The sequence below is a fragment of the Malus sylvestris genome, chromosome 6 (assembly GCF_916048215.2).
Source record: "Malus sylvestris chromosome 6, drMalSylv7.2, whole genome shotgun sequence".
Lineage (NCBI taxonomy): Eukaryota > Viridiplantae > Streptophyta > Magnoliopsida > Rosales > Rosaceae > Malus > Malus sylvestris.
The window spans coordinates 22,732,446-22,755,971 of NC_062265.1; the positions used below are offsets into that span (position 1 = coordinate 22,732,446).

Genomic DNA, 23,526 nt, shown 5'->3' on the forward strand with positions numbered 1-23,526 from the left:
TCGAGCCCGGAATGTGATGGGGGCTCGGGCTGGGATGTGACATCGGCAGCTAGATTGACTTTTTAGGGTTAATCGTTGACTTTTTACAAAATTTTCCCAGGACCCTTCATAGTGTAAGTCAATGTCTGATTCCAAATCTACACTCTGTTTTTCCAAATTTAGTCGTTTTAGTTGAGTTTTACTAATGGGCCCCAATATTATGCTTAGGTGCGATCACTATTGGAGACTCCGACCTTCCTAGCTCGAACGGATGTGACATCACAAGTACCTGTGATATATATATATATATATATTTGTTAGTTTCCATATATATTTCATAAAGAATTTTCTACAATACGCCTAGATTAGCTTAATGTTTATAAGATTTAGCGCATTGATAGAAATTATGAAATATGCTACGTCGTATGAGATGCACATGTATGCGTGTTATTATTGATGCCTTAATTATATTTATGGTCGTGTATTGTGATATGATTTATCAATTTACCATTGTATGATTTTATTTACGTTATCTGCTCATCGTGTGCTACTTTGGTGTGCGTACTCGCCTGGGTCAGGGCCAGTATTTCACGTGTATGTTCACATCGCACCGTACGCTCACTTTGGATCCATTGTAAGTGCCAGTCCTGTCCTAGATTGCTATAGGCAATTAAGACTCATATGTGATACGCATAGCACCAATCTTCATGTGATTGTAGTACTAGAGTGTAAATCATTATTACACCCAGTCCTGCTCATGTTAAAATATCTCTGCATGAACTCGTGTGTTAGCATATGTCGATGAGCACTTGATATGATATGTTTGTCTATTATGTGATTCTGGACGTTAGATGTTTATTTATGAAATATATTGTGACGTATTGGATTCTTGAGAAATTGTTGGCTACGGTAAGTATTTTCATACTATAGGTAGTATGTATATTTTGGAAACTATACTTGTTTTACGACGATGGATTATTACGTTTTGAAAAGGTTTTACAAAGCTTTATTTTTAGGCCCACTCACCTTTGTTTTTCGCCCTTCCAGGTTTTAGTGGCAGGACTTCTGTGTCGACGAGGATTCTTGGCAAATCTTGGTATTAGTATAATTCTTATCCTACCCTTATTGTACTTTACTTATGCTCTGACATCACGTGTGGAATGACTTCATTCACGCTCACTAGCACACTTTTACATTTAGACACTTTTAGGTTTAAATGTATTCACATTTTCCACATCACTACACTTTATGGCTTCTTCACCTTTTTGGTGTCGGCCAGCATAGCTCGATTCTGAGTCCAATAGACATTCCAAATCAGGGTGTGTCACGCAAAGGTGAGAGAGTCTTTCACGAAAGGAGAGAAAGTAATCTACGATTCATAAAGCACGAATCCAACCAAATCTAACAGTTAGTGACTGATTCGGTGTTGTTATTCCCTTTGTTTGCGCATATAACTTTCCAAGCCAAATACACCAATGAAAGAACTCCATGTGGACTAGATTAACACACACACGTCTGGCAAACACTTTTATGACACATCATTTACTCCAATGGAAATTTACATGACAATGACTATACCAAGCTAGTCATATGAATGCACACATTGTTCAAGAGGACCATGTGAGATTATTGGTTTAGTTAGACCACTCGTAGCTCGCCCTAAGAGCATTTCCACCCCTAAAAGTTCTTTTTGGGTACATACAACATAATCCCCCTAAGTGAATAGTAATCGTCTATAATGAACAATAACTGCTCAAGTTCACCACAAACTGAATAGATCCAGGCTATTTGTATTAAAATATCATTATTATTATTATTTTTAACAAATAATAAAAGATAATTTTATTTTTAATATCGGATATGATTTTCACCAAAAGTGGAAGAGCATAACTAGGTATTCATAGAGAAAAAATTATAATTTTTTTTTAAGTTTTCTGTATTTAAATTTTTTTTATTTTTTTAGTAATTTAAATTGTGGCTGACGACATCGTGACATGGGCCTTGCATCACATAACACAGGTGCTGGGCCTGTCGATTTGAGCCTGAGGGAAAGTCGGACTCCCCTTGAGCCCAATAGATTGGTGTGGGTTGGAGCTAAAGCTAGTGAGCTCCCAAAAGGCCTCGTGCTAGGTAGAGATGGGAATATATATATATATAAGGCATAGAAGATCCACTCCCCTGGGTGATGTGGGATGTAACAATCCACCCCCTTAAGGGCCCGACGTCCTCATCAGCACACCTCCGGCAATGGATTGGCTCTGATACCAAATTGTCACATCCCGACCCGGGCCCCCACCACATCCCAGGCTCGACTCTGCCGTAGCACGATATTGTCCGCTTTGGGCCCCGACCACACCCTCACTGTTTTGTTTCTGAGAACTCATACAAGAACTTCCCAGTAGGTCACCCATCCTGGGAATACTCTCGTCCGAACTCGCTTAACTTCGGAGTTCCGATGGAACTCAAAGCCAATGAGCTCCCAAAAAGCCTCGTGCTAGGTAAAGATGAGAATATGCATATAAGGCATAGATGATTCACTCCCCTAAGTGATGTGGGATGTAACAAGGTTGGCCAAATGTAGCCCTCTTAGGCAATCTCCAATCGAAGATGCTATGTTTAGCCCCAGTCCAGATTATACCACTGCAAGAAATTTTTTTTAATGAACAGTGTCAGGTCATATTTATATACCATCTCCAACTGAATGGGGTATTTTGTAGCCCCCTCAATAATTTCTTATTTTAAGTTTGTTCTTTAATTTTATTGGTTAATTGAATTAAACTACCATATTAAAATAAGGTTTCCGGATATATTTTGAATGTCACTTGTCACTAAATGAATAAGCCTTTGAATTTCTTATCCTTTGGTTGAAGATATGGTCATTTGAAAAAATATTGAAAATTTTAAATTTAGATTATTGGAAGAGGTAAGGGAGTGATGTTTATGAAAAGAATGTGAAAAAATGGCTTAGGTATTTATAGGAAAAAAAATAAGAATTTTTTTTTTAATTTCAGCTTGAAAAAATTAATAAAAAATGGGTCCCTCAAAAGGGCTACTTGGTTGGCAAAGAATGTCCAGCCTGATGGCCAAAGGGTATCTCCATTGGAGTTGAGTTTTGGAGCATTTAGGCTGGATTTTGGCTTATAGCCCTATAGCCATCTCCATTGGAGATGGCCTTAGCCCCTTTTTCTGGACCAAGTTCCTCATTTGCAATAATTGATTCAAATTCAACGCTAGATTTGAAAAACATTCAACGAAAGTTTGAGTACATTAACCAATAAACTTAAAGTATTAAGACCATCTCTATGGCCCTCCAATAAATTAATATGTTAATGAACAGTGTAGTCCCTATTTCTTAGACCATCTCCAACTGAAGGAGGGCCAGAGGACTCGTTTTAGCCCTCTAGCCATCCAAGAAATTAATATTTTAATGAACAGTGCATGACCATATTTCTTACCATCTCCAACTGAGAGGCCAAAGGGTCATAGGCCAAACATAGCCTTGTGATAAAAAATCATCTCCAAACGAGAGTCAAAAGACTATAGTATGGAATGTGAAGAATTGAAATAAAATAAGGTAAGATAGTATGGAATGGTGAAAAATATGTGAGAAATAGTGTAGGAAAAAAATTAGAAATAAAAAAAAAAACATAAAAAATGGGGCTAGGACAAAACAAAATCCTAAACCCTAAACCCTAAAGTGGGCTGGGCAAATGGAAAAGAACAAAAAAAAAAAAGGCTAGCCAGCAGGCTGGCTGAAGATAGCCGGTCGGTTGACCCTTTGGTCTTTTTTTGCCCAGTGGGGCCCACAAGCTATTTGGCCTGACCCTCAGTTGGAGACAAGGGTTATTTTCGACGACCATTCGGTTGGAGATGGTCTAAGTATGGCATGACACTGTTAATTTAAAATAATCTTTTGTACGGTTATAATTATGAACATGGCTATATTTAGCCTTTTTAGATGGAAATAGCAAGGTTCTAAAAAACGCTAGGCGCTAGTCGGGCGGCGGGCTAGCGCCTAGCGCCTAGGCGGATTTAGGTAAATTTTTTGTATATCTTGTAAATAAGTGCATATTGACACCTAAAAAAAACTATACTTGTATGGATAATAAAATAATGATAAAATGCAAATTAGGTACACAATTTCCATAAGTATTGGATGAACTTGTAGTAAATCCATCATTTGCAAATTAGATACACCATTTCCATAAGTATACCACCATGAAACCAAAAAAGAAAAAAGCACGCAGTTAATAAAAAATAAATAAAAAAAACCTCCTAGGACCGCCAAGGACCGCCTAGCCCGCCTAGCCGCCCAACTCGCTTAGCGTGCCTAGGCGCCTCCTAGCCCGCCTAGACGGCTACCTAGGCCCAACCCAATTTTTCCGCCCGATTTGCCCAAAAACGTCTCGGTTGCTAGGCGCCCAACGCCTAGGCGGTGCCTAGGGCGTTTTTTAGAACACTGAGAAATAGCCTAATGACCAAGCAAGTGAGCCAATGGGCATCCCACAAGATGGCACAATCAAGCTTCGACCCAATGGAGGAAACTTCTCCCTTGTTTGGACATAGGTTTGTTAGGTTTAGTTTGCAAATTAGAAGCATAATCAAACCTGTGAGAATGTAAAGAACTATCCCACATTAAAGTTTTCCAAATAAAAGGTTAAGGTTCTACCGTAAACCAATTGACAATATGAAAATAGCTTAACTCTTTGTAAGTGCCTACAAAATATAATAAATTACGGATACTAGACATTTCTTCTTATCCTTGAAAATTTAATAAATAGTCACTTAGTACTACAATCTAATGATATTCTTCTTCACTGATAAGTGAGAAGTCTTATGTTTGATTATCGACAGGCGAATTTGAACTACATTATTGCTAGCACATTGTGATGCTTAGCCCACTCTCCCCACCCCTTAGTTTGTTTGTTAAAAAGAAATAGCTCAACTCTTTATAAGGCATTCCATAGTGATTCAGGTCAGTGATACTTATATATAGAAAATAGGTATCTTGAGTTTAATATCTATCACACTACTGCTACACTAGTGTAAGCTCAATATATTAGTATAACACTTATGAGCTTGATATATTGAACACATGAGTTTAATATAGAACTCAGTTCAATAAATTGGTATCACACTCAAATTTTCCCACCTCCGCCTATCATAAAAAACAATTCTATAGAGTTTTGTAACCCACTCACTTTTTCCGGCGCTAAGTATTGAACCGTTCGAACGGGATTCATCCAACCCGTTAAGCTTAGAAATCAAAAGGGAAATTCGTGAAGGTAAACTTAACAATAATAACGACAACAGAGTACAAGAAGGCAACATTTTGTCATTTTACAGGTAATTGCAATGGTCCATGACTTCGTGTTACAATAAAACACAAAACGACAGCAAAATATCGGTCACCGACATAATCTGGAAATTAATATACCGAAAAAGAACAGATATGGTTCACGTGACAGCTCACGTGATCTCCCATTCATCACATTAATTAAACAAATTTAAAACCTAATAATGCTCTAACAAGCTGCAAACTTTTATTAATATCATCTCATTACCAACCAGAATGAGTACATTTGCAATATGCCCCAGACGATATGAACACCAAATCAAATAACAGCTAAAGCTATTTTTACCCACATATAACAACGTTATTCGGAGAACTAGAAAATCGAAATACACAATCGAATTGGAAAACAGATCCGCTGGTCCATGACCGGTATCTTAATCTCAAGGCCACATAATTTAGGGTGGAAAATTAAAACACAAACCAATTCATCATCCCATTTATGCAGCAACCTGACCGAAGAGCTTTCTGCGGATCTGTAAAGAGAAGAATCAGAAGCTCAGTTGAAGTATGGTTACACAAACCGACACAAAATAGTGCCAAATTTGCATAAAAATCCTTTGCAATGAAAATAAAGTGAACTACTACAAAAATACAATTGATGCTTTGAAAGGAAAATACCTCTGGAAGTTTTTTACGGAATACAACATCCAATCGTGCATCAAGGGTGTTCTCACACACAATCTTCCCATCCCGAGAAGCCAGGACCACACCTCCAGAACTGAACAGTCAACAAATTATCATCAGCAGGTTCCATCATTTACGTTCTCTCAATAACCAACTGTTTGATAAGCTACACATTAGCAAGGCAGACTAAATCCAGAAGCTAGAAAGCCCGTGACTCAGTACAAAAACTCATGTATTTCCAAACTATATTAGGTTTAAATATATAACTACAGAAACATACCAGGAAGAAACATGGGGATTATGATGGGTAGGAGCAGGTGGAAGAAAGACAGTAGTGTCCACTATAATCTCAGGTGAATGAACCTTTGCTTTGTCTGCATATTCCCGTCCTGCTGATTCCAGAACAGACTCCACCAGATGTAGATCGTCCTTCCGGCAACGTAACAAAACAGCAGGCTCTTTCAGCCTAAGCAAACTCTGCAACAAAAATAAAAATATCATAATTCTCAGTAAACCAAACCTAATCATTAATTTATCCATGAAAGTGTGTTATAGATAGAAACAGCAATCTCTTCTAAATGAAGGATATGAAATCATCACCCTGAATTATACATTAAACTCAAGCCATTTCCACCGGCAGATAGTTCTGTAGGTTCACATAAAAACTGGGGAGGCAGGTTAACCTTGCCAACTACATGAGTAGTACAACAGACCTGAACGATAAGATCTTTCAGAAGCTTTTTGTACGCATGGTGATCTCGGCTCACATTCAGAAGCTCCTTGGATGCTGCCTCCTTCATGGAGTTAACCACATCATCTTGAGCCTGAAGAACTTTAATACGAGAAGCATTGAGCTGCATGGAGTACTCACTGCAACAAACCAATAAAAAATTGTTACTTACTCACATAGGTGGCATTCGTGCATTGCCGGGAAAAGAAAAACAAAGAGAAAGCCTTCCATCAAACAACCCAAATTGAACCCCGCAGAAACAGAACTCGTTTTACTTAAGATAAGATTTGAACTTCGTTCTACCCAATTCCTTACCTAGCTCAATACCCTATGAGCTAATCTAGTTTCCCAAAATTCTAAAACAATAAGCACATAATATTCAGGATCATTAAAATTCAACAATCATTTCATACACATCCAATTCATGACAATAAGATCTCTCATAATAATCAACTCATTTTCAAATTTCAACTTAATTTCGAACCAAATACCTCGATTTTCATCGAAATCCATAAAATCAACGAAAGAAACTATCTTTGCCACTCCCAAACTATCGATTTCACTAACGTATTCGACACCATGCACATTAACTTCCCAATCCGAATTCAACCTACCAGTAACTAATATTCAAAACCAAACAGCAGAAAGCGCATTCGTTTCAACCATAAAAACATAAAACAAGGAGATAAATATACCAATTGAGATAATATAAACAGAATTAGGAAGATTCAAGTAACCATACATCTTCTTTCGGACGTCGACTTGCTTCTCCTTCTTCTCATATTCTTGCCTAATCTTCTTCTTCTCCGCCTCGACGAGCTGCAACTTCTCAATGTTGAATTCCTACAACAACAAAAAAACAACACAAAAACACCCTAACACTCGAATTAAGCTTATACACACAAAGAAAAATGATTTCCAGTGAATTGGATCAAGATTAAGATCGAATTTAGGGTTTCAGAAATGTAAGAATTTGGGGAAAAATGCGGGAGTTACAGGAGAATTGGGAGACGTACTTCCTCAGCAGATACAGAGATCTCGTTGGCCTTCTCCTCAGCTTCTTGGCGGATGAACCTCACCATCTGCTGGATCTGCTTGGAGACATCTGCGTCGTTCATCTTTGCTGATCGGTGAATCGAGTCGGAGAAAATCGACGGCTTTCTTCGCGCAGATCAAAGTAACAGTGAGCCGTTTTCCGGTCGTAAATCGTAGATGAGAGAAAGTGTGAGGCCTAGAGAGAAACCGGTTTTATATAAGCAGAGTACGTGGATTTATTTTTTATTTTGGTTTGGATTTTAGGTGTCGTTTGATATGCAGACAAGACGAGACGAAACGGAACGGGACGGGACAGGACGAAACGGAATGGAGAGGAAGCAAAGATCCTTACGGATGGAAACATGGAGGAAGAAGAAGGAGACGGAGAGGTTATAATTTTGTGTTCCACGGATGTGGAACGAGTCGTTTCATGAGGGTGAGGCGGAATGAAAATTCACTCAAAATTCGTCCCGTGGAACAGCACGTTCCACCCGTTTTAGATTTGATTTTCGCCAAAGGCAAATTGGAACCACATTCTTTTTACCTCATTCCTTAATGTAGATAATATCGTTTGTTCAGAAAAAAAAAATTGTGTAAATAAAATATGATGTACATTTAAATATAACATTCGATTTTACATTTAAACATAAATTCGTTTTTTTACTAACGACATGATAATTTAAATTAAGGGAACTTTAACAAAAAAACTTCATGTACTGTTCACTTTAACGAAAAATCACATTTTTACACTAAAAAGTCAATTCTGGTAATATTCACTTTACCCTTTACTTTGTCCTTATTGTTAAAACTTAAAGTTTTCAAGTCATTTTCATTAGTTTTCCTTTAAATTAATCCATCTATGTTACGGGAGACGAAAATGTTGGAGCTTTGTGCCTCAATTGTCCCACATCGAGAAACCAAGTTCTCCAATAGGCTTTATATTAGGTTGTCTTTTATATGAGTAAACAGATAAAGCAATTCGTCATTATTCTTCAATCATCATCTTCTACTTCTTTTCCTTCTCTCTCGTACATAAACTTTAAGAGAATAAACACACAAAGTAATTTGCCATGATTCTATAATTGCAGCAGATTATAGGATTTGATAGTTGTATCTTGGTCAGGCAGACGTCATTGAACTACAAACACAAGAGTGAGACGAAAATATTGTTTGAATAACAAGGCATTGTTAGCCTCAATCAATCAAGTTAGTATCATTTTTGTTTCCATAACTATATTATGATTTTCATTCTGTATTGTTAAGTATTTCAATAATAAAGATTCGATTATTTTCCAAATTATGTTATTATTTATATTCTGAATTGTTTTTTCAACAAGAAATTCTAACTTGGGTGATCAAAATGCAAGACACTATTATAGTCAATTTAACTAAGGGCTTTGGGATTGATCTACTTTAATAAATAAATCAAAAAATTGTTTTCTAATGTGATTTAAAAATAATCAGCTATAAAATAAAGCAGTTGAGTTTTTCATAAACTATACTTTTAAAAGTGTTGTAAGTATGAAAAGCAGTGACAAAACATTTGATAAATTTTAATGTAAAAACAATATAATCGTATATAATGAAAAAAATAGCCATGGTAGTAGGAGTGGTGGTGACGACAACAGTGGCAAGGGTTGTGGTTGTGATGGTAGTGGTGCTAATAGTGAGGTGTAGTGGTTGGGTTACATAGATAACAATGGTGGTAGGGGCAACATCAACATTGATAGTTGTTGTTGTGGTTGTGGTGATAGTGGTGGTGGTTGCTTTATGGTGGTGATGGCGGGGGTTGTCATATGATGGTGGTGGTGGTGGTAGCAGTTATGGTTGTGGTAGTTATTGTAGTGGTGGTAGCGGAGCAATTATGGTGCGGTTGTGGTGGGAACAGTGGTGGTAATAACAACAGTAGTGGTGTAAGAGGTTAGGTTTCGTAGTAGGTGGTGGTGATCACTTTATTCTCGAAGTATAAAATGTGTCTAAAAAGATAAATATGTTGCAGTCATATTTAGAATAGGAATGTGATTGTGTAAATCCTAATAGATCTAGGAATATATCTTATATTCCTATTAGGAGTTGATAACCTATTAAGAGTTGTAATCATAAAAGAGTAAGTATTTTACCTATTCTACTACTATAAATAAGGGCACAATATAGGGGTGGGTTCAAATAACCGAAAACCGAAAAAAACCGAAAACCAAACCTAACCGAGGCCGAAAAAAACCGAACCGAAACTGCCAAACCGAACCGAACCGAATCTGGCTGGTTCGGTTTCGGTTTTTGAGGTCCGGAAACCGAACCGGACCGAACCGAACCGAAAAAAAATATATATATATAAATACTAAAAAACCTGTTGTCGTCAAGGTTTGAACCTCTGACCTGCAAGTTAGGTTTAAGTGCTGCAAGCCAACTTAACAGTAGGCTTTATGTTGTTATAATTGTACCAGTATATTATTTATAGGTTTCTTATATTGAATGCTTTATAAAATTTCTTAAGCTTAAAACCCTAGCCGTCTCAGTGTCCCACTCCCATTTCATTTTCAGATCTCAAAGTTTGAGACTCAAACACTCGCTCTCTCTCCCCGCCGCTGCTTCCTTTCTGCCTTGCTTCCTCAGTCTCTCTCTCTCTCTCTCTCCCTCTCCTTCCTCTCTTCCTCCAAATCACTCTCTCTCCAATGTTGTCTTGTCCTCCTCGCGGATTCTTTCTTCCAAACAATGATTTTCCCTCGCCCCTTTCGAGACCCGACGAAAAGAGGAATTGTAAGAACTTGCGACAATCACTGCGATGTCGCTGCAGCAAAGGTTGTGGGTTTTATTTATTTTTCAGTTTATGGGTTTTTAATTTTATGGTTACCCATTTGAAATTTATGTAATTTAAGGTGGAAAAGTTTGTATTTTTCTCTGAATATGTTTTGTATTTTTCTAGATCTATTGTGGACTTGACTATGAATTTGAATGTGGGCACTGGGCATGCGATATTGGAGTCCGATTATGGCATTTAGACGAACTCATTTGCTTTTTTTTTTTGTTTCGATCTGCATCAGTTAATTTGTTGAATTATTTCATGATTTTGCAAATTTTAAAGTTTTAGAATTTCGAATCCTGTACATTTCCTTGAAGAATATATGTTTCTATATTTGCTTAAGTTTTGAAATTTTGAATTCGATCTGCTTGATCATAAGTAGTTGAAATGCTTGAATATATTCAGGATTTTGAGGCTCTCACTTCGCTGATATATAAGAACTGGGAGGTTGATAGTTTTTGAGAAAAAAAAAAAACCGAAAAAACCGAAACCCAAACTGGAAAAAAACCGAAACCGAAAAAAACCGAACCGAAAAAAAACGAACCGAACCGAAATTTCGATTCGGTTTCGGTTTTGGCAAAAAACCGAACCCAGCCCTAGCACAATAGGATGATACAACACATACTTCACAATTAAATCTCTCTCTTCTCTCTCTTACTACCACTGACCCATTTTCTCTATTCTCCTAGAATAGCTCAGTTAAATATGCCTACAATACATTATCAGCATGCTCTTGCCAGAAGCTGAGGAATTGACGGATTGTAGAAGAAGACTATCTTCCATAAAATTCAAATGCTCTTATTTGTTTTCTGTCAATCATGTATGCTTAAAATAAAGGAAGATATTTGAAACGTCCACGAAGCATGAAAACATTCCCCATGATGCATGAACCCCTCTATGTTTATATTTTCCTTATGATATATATATTGTATATGTTTCATATACTTGTCAATACACACACACACACACACACACACACACACACACACATATATATATATATATATGTTTTATGCATTACGCAATTCTATTGCTATGTGGAATTTGTGAGTCAAAGCATATAAATAAATTAGAAGCATGTTAGGGCTTTTTCAAACCCTAAAGAATTCAAACAAACACAAAAAATAAAAAAATAATAAAAAAATTGGGATTTTTACGACATCGCCGCACCACCACCGTGACACCATGCCAGACCAACGTGCTGGCCTGAAGCCCAGCCGTGTGGGGACAACAATGTCGTATTGACACCTAATTAGGCGCACAGCCCTTTGGGCTTGCTGCCTTATTAGAAACCAACCAGGCCTCAACCTGGGTTGCATAACCCACGGGCCTGAAGCCCTGGTCTAATCTAAGCCCATAACCCACAAGCCTTTGGCTTGTTGGGCTTGCTACTGCCCCGGCCCGCGTGTATCATGGCTAGCCTTGCAGGTTGGGCTTGTCTCACGACCCAAAAACTTGGCCCCAGCTTCGGCTAGGCCCCGCTTGTGCTAACCCATAAGCCAGCCTCGGCTGGGCTTGTTCCCGGGTGCCCCTTTGGCCCAATGCCAGCAGCTATAACTGCTGGGCTTACCCAATTTTCTCGGCTTGTGGCCTGCAACCACCTGGGGGTTGCTTAGCAGCCAAACACGAGCCCAAAAGCCTCTAGGGCTTTGCCCTACCCACGGCACTCAGCCTAAATACTAATGGGCTATGGTTTTTCGAATCCAATGCTAATTTTTTGCATTTTAAATAATTTTAACCCGAATGTTATTATTATTTTTGCTTCCACGATCAACCCTGTTTGGTCCCGATCTATTGAATTAATTAAAAGTGACATGCAGTCCATTAATCTAGTAATGAATCCAAAATTATTGACCTGAAGATCATTTTTGGACATTAACGATTCAATAATTTATTTTTATAATTTGAACCGTTGACATACTTTCGTAGTCCCGAAGCTCACACATTTAAGTTCCCGAAGAAACTCAAATCCACTACACTTAAATCAGCATATTGCATTCTGTGTTTCTTGCAGGAACATTTCCTTTATGAACTAATCGTTCATAAAACTAAATTGAACCTATAGTTTCATATTTAGTGCCTTTGAAACCTGAAGTTTTCATTCAAAACTTACCACATGAAACCTGTAGTTTTCATGCATAAATTAAACAAATACATGTCTATAGAACCCAAATGTCTACAATGTATGTCTATGGATTACCATATGACTAACCATGTTTTTGTTGTACCCTCCATTTTAGGGACATGTGGAACTTGAACAAGCTCGATTTCACTGCTCTGGAAGTCTCTGGAAGAAATTACCTGAAGTGGGTTCAAGACGTGAAACTCAATCTTACTACAAAATGTATTAGAGCCACCATCGAGGCACCTACCAACAACAAACCCATTGATGAAGCTTAGAAAGCTACTGCAATGATCTTCATTTGAAGACACATTCATGATGCTCTACAGACTAAGTACCTCGCTGAGGAGGACCCATGCACTCTCTGGCTTGCTTTGGTCGACCACTTCGATCACCAGAAAGACATCTACTTGCTTGAAGCAACACACAATTGGTAGCATATTTGCTTCCAAGACTTTAAATGTGTGAATGAATACAACTCTGAAGTTTGTAGAATCCGATCACTGCTGAAGTTCTATAAAGTGGAAGTAATCGAATCAGATCTCATGGAGAAGACATATTCGACCTTCTATGCCACCAATATTGTCCTACAACAACCATATAATGTATAGAAATTCACTAAATTTTCGGATTTGATATCTGTCCTACTTCTCATTGAAAAGCAAAACCAGCTTTTGATGAAGAATCATCAAGCTCAACCAACTGGCTTGAACGATGCACCTGAAGCGCATGAGACCAATTCTAGCAGCCACAAATGATGCATGAATCATCGTGGCCATGGCAATGGGCGACAAGCCCCACCACAGGCCCAAGGTCCATAGAGTAAAGGCCTACCTAAGGGAGGAAATGTGACCCAGCAGCGCCAACCCTTTGCCCCTAAGGCCTTAAACTTCAAGAACAAGGGAAAAGCTTCATTTCAATTGGCTTTCACTGAAATGGACATGTGTTACCGCTGTGGATCAAGGGATTATTGGTCGGTGTATGCCAAGCTACCCCCGAGGCTATTGCCAAGTATCATTCCCGTCGTGAGTCTAACTTTGCACATGTAGAACATCTGGAAGATGCTACTACATCCATGGAGATATCAAATTTTCAGGAGGTGTCAGCTCCTATGGACGAATAAATTTTAGACTTGTTTTTAGGGTGTTTTACCCCTAGTGGCCGAACCCACTAGGAGTGGCTAAACCCTTCCCCCTATTTTTCTAGGTTTATGGTTTAATTTTGGACAATTTGTTTAAGTTTTTGGAATAATTTGTTTGGTTTTGGTTTGTTTTGAATTATGGATTGTTATTTGATGGATATTATTTCTCAAATTGCTTAATTGAATGAATGGAATTATATTTATGCATGTGACCAATTCAATCAATTTATTTCTAGATATATCTAGTGAGGAAGTTAGTTGTCTGGCTGATAATGCTACCACGCACACCATCTTGCATGAGCAACACTATTTTACTAACTTTATACCCAAAAAAACACCTCTGACAACTCTCTCAGGCCATCCAACCTGATTAAAGGATATGGAAAGGCCCGTAGGGCATATCACGTTGTCCAATGTACAGTCTTAACCATTAAAGAGGCTCTATATTCTCCACGTTTCGGAAGAACGTTGCTGAGTTTTAGAGATATTTGAGATAATCAATATCATATTGAAACCGCTAAAGATAATGGTTCTGAATTTCTTTGTATCACTTCGTACGAATATGGCCATAGCGTATTCACGGAAAGTTGGAACGTCTCATAAGTGGGTTGTACATCACAACCATTCGCGGCATAGAAACCCATCATGTGGCTGGCCCTATGCCTGAGTTCCATAGCACTATACTGCTTTGGCATGACCGTTTGGGACATCACGGTCCTGACATGATGTGTCGTATCCTTAAATCATCATATGAGCATCGGTTACCTCCCTTTGTTGGATTCCCACCATGCAAAGCGTATTCTTTAGGGAAGTTGAATACTCAACCCTCGATTACAAAGATTATTCAGGGCCCCCCTAAGCTTCTTTAGAGGATTCAAGGGGATATTTATGGACTTATCCAACCAACATGCGAACCATTTATATATTTTATGATGTTGGTTTATGCATCGACACGATGGTCACATGTTTGCCTGTTGTCCACACGCAACACTGCATTTGCGAAACTCCTAGCACAAAATTTAAGCTAAGGGTTCACCACCCTAATTATCCGATTAAGTCAATTCGACTGGTTAACGCTAGAGTGTTTACGTCACAGATTTTTGACGATTATTGCATGCCAGTAAGGATTAATGTGGAACATCCTATACCCCATGTTCACACTTAAAACGGTCTGGCAGAAGCTTTCATAAAGCACTTTCAATTGATAAATCGAACTTTGGTTATAAGAACCAAACTGTCGGTACTTGCTTGAGGCTATGCAATATTACATGCAACTATGTTGGTCTGCCTGAGACCCATCGCTAGACAACCTTATTCACCGTTACAGAGATACAAGTCTGACGTCTCCTATTTATGTGTGTTTGGGTGCGCAGTTTATGTGCCAACAGCGCCGCCACTATGTACCAAAATGGGTCCTCAAAGAAAAATAGGAATATATGTCGGTTATGATTCGCCATCAATGTTCGCTATTTAGAACCCTTAACAGAAGATCTCTTTACCACACATTTTGCTGATTGTCACTTTGATGAGACAGTCTTCCCATCGTTAGAGGGAGATAAGCATGCTAACGTTCCTGGAGAACGCCGCTAATTATCATGGTATGCTCCCATTATGTATCATTTAGATCCCTGCACTGCCCAATCTGAAACTGAGATGTGACAAATTATAGATTTTCAGAGCATTGATTAGAGCATGCCAGATGCTTTTAATGATCTAACAAAAGTGACAAATTACATATATACACTGCAAACGTATCTGCAAGGATAGATGTACCCCACGTACGTAACAATCCCGCCTAGGAAGGTAGGACCGTCCTTGAAGGTGGGGAGGCCACACTTTCCACGCGGCCTGGTACATTGGCGGCTAGCTAATCATCTACTTCGACCTTGAAACGTGGTAGACCCTCTGGTTCAAAGGATTCATAACGCCGAAAGAAGAAATCGACATCAACCAGTGACCCTAATTTGAATCCGACCATCGCTTACTCATCTGTTCCAACGCATGAGGTTATTCTACATTACAATGATGTCTCAGATGAGACAAACCGACCTCCAAAGAATCGCGAGATTTCGATCCACTATGTAGTATTGGATAAGGTTTGGAATCAGAATGAAATGATCGTCGATGATGCATTTGCATACACAGTAGCTACTGACATCATGCTTAGCGATGACATTAAACCATGTTCCGTTAATGAATGCCAACGTAGAACAGATTGGTCAAACTGGAAACAAGCAATCCAGGGCGAACTTGATTTTTCTTGCAAAACGTAAAATGTTTGGACTTATTGTTCCTACACCACCACATGTGAAGCCGTGGGCTACAAGTAGGTTTTCGTGAGGAAGCGTAATGAGAAGAATGAAATTATGCGATATAAAACACGCCTCGTAGCGCAAGGCTTTTCTCAGCGCCGTGTGATTAATTACGAGGAGATGTTATAACGTTCTGCTATCTAATCAGTTTGGTTGTTTCCAAAAAACTGAATATGCAGCTTGTGGACGTGGTAACCACGTATCTCTATAGGGATCTAGATACAAAAATCTACATGAAAGTTCCAGAAGAACTTCCATTGGCTAGTTCAAATAGTTCTAGACCACATAACATTTTCTGAATTAGATTGAGGAAGTCCCTCTACAGATTGAAACAATCTGGGCGGATGAGTGAATATTTAACAAGTCAGGGTTATGTGAACAATGAATTATGCCCATGCGTATTCATAAAGAAGTCACATTCTGGATTTGCAATCATTGCAGTTTATGTTGATGACATAAACCTCATTGGAACTCTCGCATAACTTGAGGAAATTGCCGCGCACTTGAAATCGAAAATTGAGATGAAAGATCTTGGGAAAACTCAATATTGTTTTGGCCTGAAGATCGAGCATTGTTCGGATGGAATCTTAGTACATCAATCGAACTACACCCAAAAGATGTTACGACGTTTTAATGAGGATAAAGTGAAGCCTTCGAGTACACTTATGGTCGTTCGGACTCTAGATGCTAAACGAGATCCCTTTCGTCCAAAGGAGGATGATGAAGAGATTTTGGAACCCGAAGTTTTATACCTAAGTGCAATCGGGACTTTATTGTACTTGGCTCAATGCACTAGACCTGACATCTCCTTTGTTGTTAATCTTTTAGCTAGATACAGCAATGTGCCCACACACAGGCACTGGAATGGTGTTAAAGACATTTTCCGCTACCTTAAAGGTACGACGGATTTGGGCTTGTTCTATACCCGTGATTTTTTAGTGTTGCTGCCCCTCGGTTCTCGAATTGATTTCCGCCTTGTTGGTTACGCAGATGCTGGATGTCTGTTTGACTCATATAGGGCACGTTCTCAAACGGGCTATGTCTTTACCGTTGAAGACACCACTATATCTTGGAGGTCTACCAAGCAAATGCTAGTTGCGACTTTTTTGAACCATACTGAGATTCTCACCCTGCATGAAGTATTGCGTGAGTGCTTTTGGTTGAGAGCAGTCATGAAACATATTCGAAGCACTAGTGATCTTACTTCCGTCATTGACCTTCATACGACGATCTTTGAAGACGATACAACATGTATCGAGCAGTTAAAGAAGGGATACATCAAGGGAGACAACACCAAGCACATAGTGCATAAGTTCTTTTATTCTCATCAGCAACAACGAAATCAGAAGATTGAAGTCAAGCAAATCCATTCCCAGGACAACTTGGCCGATCTCTTTACCAAGTCATTGCGCAAGTTTACTTTTCAGAAGCTTGTCCAAGAAATCGGTATGCGTAAATTATCTGAGTTGAATCGCTTGTAGTTCTCTTATTTTGAAGTTATGTGTAACTCAGGGGGAGTATCCAGAAGCATACTTACTTGATCTTAATGTACTCTTTTTCCTACGATTATGAGCAATTTTCCCATTGGATTTTTGCCACCTAACGAGGTTTTGACGAGGCACCCATCCTAGGATGATCATACTCTGTTGAGTTCACTACTTTCATCCTATTTAACGTTTGTTTTAGGCATTATGCATATTTCTCATTTTTTTCCTTAGTCTATGGGTTTTCCCCATGTCTTGGGTTTTATCATAACGAAGTTTTGTGAGTTTTACTACCAATGCATACTTTCTTTAAAATTGAGACTCGCATTCACCCGTTGTGCCACCGACTTCATCAACTATTCTACCTTATCTGCTAAAGATCTGATGCGATGGTTTGTTGAGTATTTACACACTCAAATGGGAGTGTTGCAGTCATATTTAGAATAGGAATGTGATTGTGTAAATCCTAGTAGATCTAGGAATATCTTTTATATTCCTATTAAGAGTTGATTACCTATTAACAATTGTAATTCTAAAAGGATAATGATTTTACCTTACTACTATAATAGGCCTACAACAAAATAATGTTATTTTTAAAAATTAATGAGAGTATTACATAAATTAGAACTGCACTTTGCAAGGTAGCATAGGCATTATATGCGGCATAATAAACAGCGACAAGGTGCCACTGATTGTATGCCATTGCCTGAGGTTTAAAAAAAATTATTTAGCTTTGAAACCCTAACTTCTTAACTTACATTCTCTCGAGGATGAACTCATTTATCTATTTGCAAATAATATATATTTATCATAAAAATTTATAATCTGAACCGTTTAATTTCTTAATCTTCATTTGAAGGTCATCTTTAGAAGAAGAAAAAAAAAACATTTGAATCGGATATTGTTTAGTCATATAAATATGTCAAATAAATCAATAGTGTAGGTAAGTATATTCATGATAAACCGTTGATTTATTTCAAATATTTTTTAGATGAGTATATGATATTTGATTCGAATGATTTTTTATATGGATGATTTAAATGAAGATTAAAAGATTGAATGATTTCGATTATAAAATTTTATGATAAAGATACATATGAACAAGAGGGACAATGAGCTCATCCCCTAAATAGGGAAGGTATTATTATGCACACATTCATTTTTACTTCTCACATAGCTCTCTCACTTTTTGGCCATCAAATTGAATAAATTAAAAAAAAAATCAAATTCTTATTTTATAAAGATGTATTAAAATTAAAAATGAGCGTCTGAATAACACTTTCTAATGAAAAATCATTCCAATTTATTACTCCAAATTGCAATTACCAAAATGACATGAATATTCTTTTACAGAGGATGCAAAATTAATTGCAAAAATCCCGTTACTGCAGAGAGCACAATCGGTTACAACGTCTTCGTCTCCTTCTTCTTCTTCCTTCTTCATCGAGAGTATCAGTTAGTTTCCGACTTGATCGAGCTCCGAAACCCCTCCCGTGATCTAGCTCGCCGCCACTCACTGAAATCCGCTCGAGCTCTGCGCCCCTTTGTTTTCTGCCGCACCGGAAAAACATGCATAGCCGGCCGTCGCACAACCGGCTATCCGGCTCGGCTTTTCACTCTCGGATTTCAGCTCTCTTGCTCGCCATGGTCTCCACCATGGCCGCCATCTACGTCGCAGGCCGGTGAGTTTCTCAATTTTCAAATTTTGCTATTTCATCTGTGATTAGAGCTGTTCATAATTTAAATTTTGGATTTTTGTGAAAAAGTTTGGTTTTTTATTTTTGATGAATGTTTGATGGGGTGTGTGGTGTGTTGATAGATTGTGGCAGGATGCTGCCGATAGGGTTTATTTGATTCAGGAGCTTGATAAAAGAAATGGTCAGGTAACTTTAGTTTTTCGGTTTTTGTTAATTTTGTTTTTGTCCAAGTTTTTACCTTTCAATTTCAGTTCAAATCCCTCATGCAAACAGTAATATGTTGCTGCTTGTATGAATTCAATCTAAGAGATTACGAATTAGGCAGATAATCGTTAATTTTCGATTTTTCAGGGTCAATCTGCTATAGCCGTAGACGACACACTTAAAATTATAGATTGCAGGTACATTGATCCAATCTATTCTGTAAATGGTGTCATTGTTAAATTTTGAGAATTTGTGATATTGTCTTTGCTGTGATGAATGATGGTCGTTTTCTAGGGAGCAACAGAAGCAGTTGTCCGCCCTTGAGATGCAACTGGCTGGGGCAAGGCAGGAAGGTTTCATTCCAAAGAGCTTGTCGAAAAATGAGGGGGCTCATTCTAAGAAGAAGCTTGTAGCTGTTATAGGAATTATTACAACATTTGGTCGCAAGAAAAATAGGGAGGCAATTCGTAAGGCGTGGATGCCTACAGGTACTTCCTGAAAATCTCGTTGTTCTTTTCTTTTATCTTATGTATAATTTTATGCTATATATAGTGACCCATGTTAGTGTTATAGTATTATACAATCCTGCCAATTTTCTAGTTACAAATGTTTTGGCTTGCAATGGTGAACCAAACTTCTTCTTGTGGTTATAGCAATTATATATATATGTGTGTGTGTGTGTGTGCGTGCAGGTGAAGCACTGAAAAGATTAGCAGATGAAAAGGGCATCATTGTGCGATTTGTAATTGGAAGAAGGTCTGTATATTGATGATTTAGAATGATGACAAGGAATTGTCTGCATTTCTGTTCAGTTAAGCATGTGTATCTTGCAGCCCAAATCATGGAGACAGTTTGGACAAGGAAATAGACAAAGAAAATGACCGGACCAACGACTTCATTATTCTTGTATGTTAACCATTTGAACAATTCTGTTTTACATATATTTGGTGTGATCTTTTGGTTGGATGAAATTTCGTACTGTCAACAACTTTTTTTTTATTACTACACACATGTAATTCTATTTGAATTTCTTAAGAAGTTAAGTCCCCTGAACGATACAAGATGCTGTCTGAGGCTTTGAGCAATAGCGGGGAATTGGTATGTAGAATAGAGACGAAGTGATGGCTAGTTAGAGTATGACTAAGTGATGGCTAGTTAGAGTATGACTAAGTGATGGCTAGTTAGAGTATGACTAAGTGATGGCTAGTTTGTAGTTATGAACAAGCCAATGTAACCTTGATTGTAGTTCAAGGAAAGCTGGCTGTGCATTCCGTATTTTTATTTCTTGCATCATGCCCATGGCCCTTAGCAAAAATTTGTGCACATCCCTCATGGTTGATTCAAGTATCATATACGGGATAACTGAAATTGTTATAGGCAGATAAGTTTACGTCGCATTGTTGTTCAAATTGTTCTTTTACCTTACAGGATGATCAAGTGGAGGCATCTGAGGAGCGGCCAAAAAAGACAAAATTGTTCTATATTCATGCTGTAGAGAACTGGGATGCTGAGTTTTATGTTAAGGTCAATGATGATGTTTATGTTAATCTTGGTATGTAGTCGTAATATAATTATTTCTAGTAAACAAGAAGATAGTTAATCCTCGTGATACTTTCTGTTATACTGCATAACATTAAATTGTGGTAATTAATGTGGATGATACTAGTTAACAAACCTGTGCTTACTATTGGAGAAACCCAAAGAAACTGTCAGACGAGAGCATAGGTATATGGTTATCTAGTCATGATCTCAACTGAAGTGTTGATTTCTATCTCAGAAATCAAAGCTGCATCATATATAATTTCAATTTAGGTATTTGAATTTGTTGCCATTGTTTTGTTAATAGAACCTTTCTGCTAAATGCTGCAATTGTTTGTCTAACTTCATAGTAGCCTTGATTTGGACACCACTGGGTATAATTGATAAGTTGTAGCCAAACCAAATAAATTGAGTAACGGGGCTTTTGAAAGTTAAGAAAAGCAATGTTTAACTGTTAACCGTATCAGAAAAGTTAATGCCCCCAAACAGATTATTTGAAGTGCATACTAATATTTGGCTTTTATTATTGATTAAGATGTCCTGGGAGCAACTCTAACTACTTATATAGATAAGCCTCGTGTCTATATTGGGTGCATGAAATCAGGCGAAGTCTTCTCTGAACCGTGAGTGCCGAAAACATGCTTTATTTGATGAAAACTTTGAAATTATGAGTCATTTTAGAATAGATTTAACTTTTTCTTTTTTTGTGTTGTCTTAATTACACAGAACACACAAGTGGTATGAGCCAGACTGGTGGAAATTTGGCGATGCAAAATCGTAAGCACAGATAATGTTTATTAGTGAGATATGTAAAGGGCTCTCGACGTGACCTGTTAGAGTAGCCCACCGAAATGTTATCCTAAAAAACAAACATGTGTAATAAACACTGATGATTGGTTTTATCTATAGTGCCTTGGTGATTTCTTCATATAGACCGTTCTACGTGATGCTTGATTGCCTAATGATTATGGGAGGGTGATTATTAGATCTTTGTAGGGAAAAACGTATCTGTGAAAATGTTTGTTAGTTAGGTAAGTAGAAGGAAAACGCGTAAAGCTGATTATTTGGTTTTCTCTATATGTCCTGTATATAGAGTATTCTCACCTGAACAGTCATGTAGGCGTTAGGTCATCAGTCTTTAAGTACTGAAGCAATGCATAATAGCATTTGGTTGTGCTGCTTAAATTCCCAGGTTTTAATTTCATTTGGCTTCCGATGCAGATACTTTAGACATGCTTCTGGTGAATTGTATGCCATTTCCAGAGCCTTAGCTCAGTTTATATCAATAAACAGGTGCTTCTGCTGCCTCTTTTTCTTTTTTTCTTTCCTGTTTCAATAGTATTGTGTAAAATGCTGACAACCTTGGGAGGATTTAGTTTATAGCCTTCTGTCGGTTGCAGATCTATTCTTCATGCTTATGCTCATGACGATGTTAGTGCTGGATCATGGTTTATTGGGCTTGATGTGAAGCACATCGATGAGCGGAAATTTTGCTGCTCCTCTTGGATGCCAGGTCTGTTGGTCTTTTTTGTCTAGTACATATACATATCAATATGGACATGATAAAACTTTTCCTGATCATATCTGATGTTATCTTGAAAAGAATATTGAAGTATAACTATTTTCTTAATATCAAGGCAATAAATCATCTTGCTGCGGTTACTTGTTTCTAAACCATTTTCTTGGAAAATGCTCGTTGGAAAGGGAAATTAAATTTAAATAATTAGAAAAACACAACCGAGGACAAATAAAGAGATAGTGAGAGGGTCTTTAGATGGTCAATGCCATTCAATATGGTTCTCCGGTCTTCACTCCGGTAATTTCATACGAGAGTGATAAATTTGAATCTGATGATTTTCGTTGTTAATCCGTGTGCTTCTTTCATTTCAGGAGCAATATGTACAGCTGTGTAATCTAACATGCCGAACACCTATTGATTCAACCAGTGCATTATGAAAGGGAAGGGTCCTTCGTTTACAGCAGTGCCTTCAATGCCTTCTTCGACCAGATGATTCAAGCAGCACACATTGATTTATTCTGCCCCAACTTGATTCGAGCAGCCTTGAGCTAAGTGTTTACGTTAGAATTGATTTCTCTATGCTGCTGGTCGAAATTCTCTCGGAAGTTCCAGATCCTGTTAGCTTAGTTTTCGCCCTCGTAGTTACCGAAAGTCCGGTGTCATTTTTACTTTTTCGTCATACCTGTATCAGTACCGTAAGAGTTCACCTTTGAATCTCACTAATTTAACACTATACGTATGGAACGATTACTGGAGAGTTACAATTTTTGGTGGTTGATAATATCCAAACTTGGTGCAAGCATTGTTTTCATGGTGGTAACATTGCAGTGCTTATAACTTTTCAGTTACTGCCAGTTTGGGAATGATTTGAACATGACTTGAACCTGACATGAAATTAACTGATTTAAGGTTGAACCTTACCTCATAAGGATCCGAGAGGGAATACGATAAACGAACATAACTATGCTCAAATTAACTTAGAAA

At 37.9% G+C, this 23,526-nt stretch overlaps 2 protein-coding genes across 2 annotated transcripts; one reads left to right on the top strand and one right to left on the bottom strand.

Annotated features, from left to right (window-relative positions):
* Window positions 1-5,500: 5,500 nt before the first annotated feature.
* Window positions 5,501-7,933, bottom strand: LOC126626040 (V-type proton ATPase subunit E). Its single transcript, XM_050295206.1, has 6 exons — window positions 7,706-7,933; window positions 7,432-7,532; window positions 6,673-6,829; window positions 6,240-6,436; window positions 5,954-6,053; window positions 5,501-5,808 (listed from the first exon to the last, which is right to left on the bottom strand). Exons 1-6 carry the CDS (start codon window positions 7,805-7,807, stop codon window positions 5,773-5,775), a joined length of 693 nt encoding a protein of 230 aa, XP_050151163.1. The 5' UTR covers window positions 7,808-7,933; the 3' UTR covers window positions 5,501-5,772.
* A 10,992-nt stretch (window positions 7,934-18,925) lies between these two features.
* On the top strand, window positions 18,926-23,341 carry LOC126626503 (hydroxyproline O-galactosyltransferase HPGT1-like). Its single transcript, XM_050295848.1, has 12 exons — window positions 18,926-19,265; window positions 19,403-19,466; window positions 19,632-19,681; window positions 19,779-19,972; window positions 20,177-20,240; window positions 20,318-20,390; window positions 20,913-21,036; window positions 21,559-21,646; window positions 21,750-21,800; window positions 22,245-22,316; window positions 22,424-22,536; window positions 22,914-23,341. Exons 1-12 carry the CDS (start codon window positions 19,153-19,155, stop codon window positions 22,934-22,936), a joined length of 1,029 nt encoding a protein of 342 aa, XP_050151805.1. The 5' UTR covers window positions 18,926-19,152; the 3' UTR covers window positions 22,937-23,341.
* Window positions 23,342-23,526: the final 185 nt, after the last annotated feature.

Coding starts and splice junctions, on each gene's coding strand:
- LOC126626040 (XM_050295206.1), bottom strand. CDS start 7,807: ATGAACGACGCAGATGTCTCCAAGCAGATCCAGCAGATGGTGAGGTTC. Junction 6,437..6,672: donor TGAAAGATCTTATCGTTCAG/GTCTGTTGTACT, acceptor TTTTTGTTGCAG/AGTTTGCTTAGGCTGAAAGA. Junction 5,809..5,953: donor TCCGTAAAAAACTTCCAGAG/GTATTTTCCTTT, acceptor TTCTCTTTACAG/ATCCGCAGAAAGCTCTTCGG.
- LOC126626503 (XM_050295848.1), top strand. CDS start 19,153: ATGCATAGCCGGCCGTCGCACAACCGGCTATCCGGCTCGGCTTTTCAC. Junction 21,037..21,558: donor TGATGTTTATGTTAATCTTG/GTATGTAGTCGT, acceptor TTATTGATTAAG/ATGTCCTGGGAGCAACTCTA. Junction 22,537..22,913: donor CTGCTCCTCTTGGATGCCAG/GTCTGTTGGTCT, acceptor CTTTCATTTCAG/GAGCAATATGTACAGCTGTG.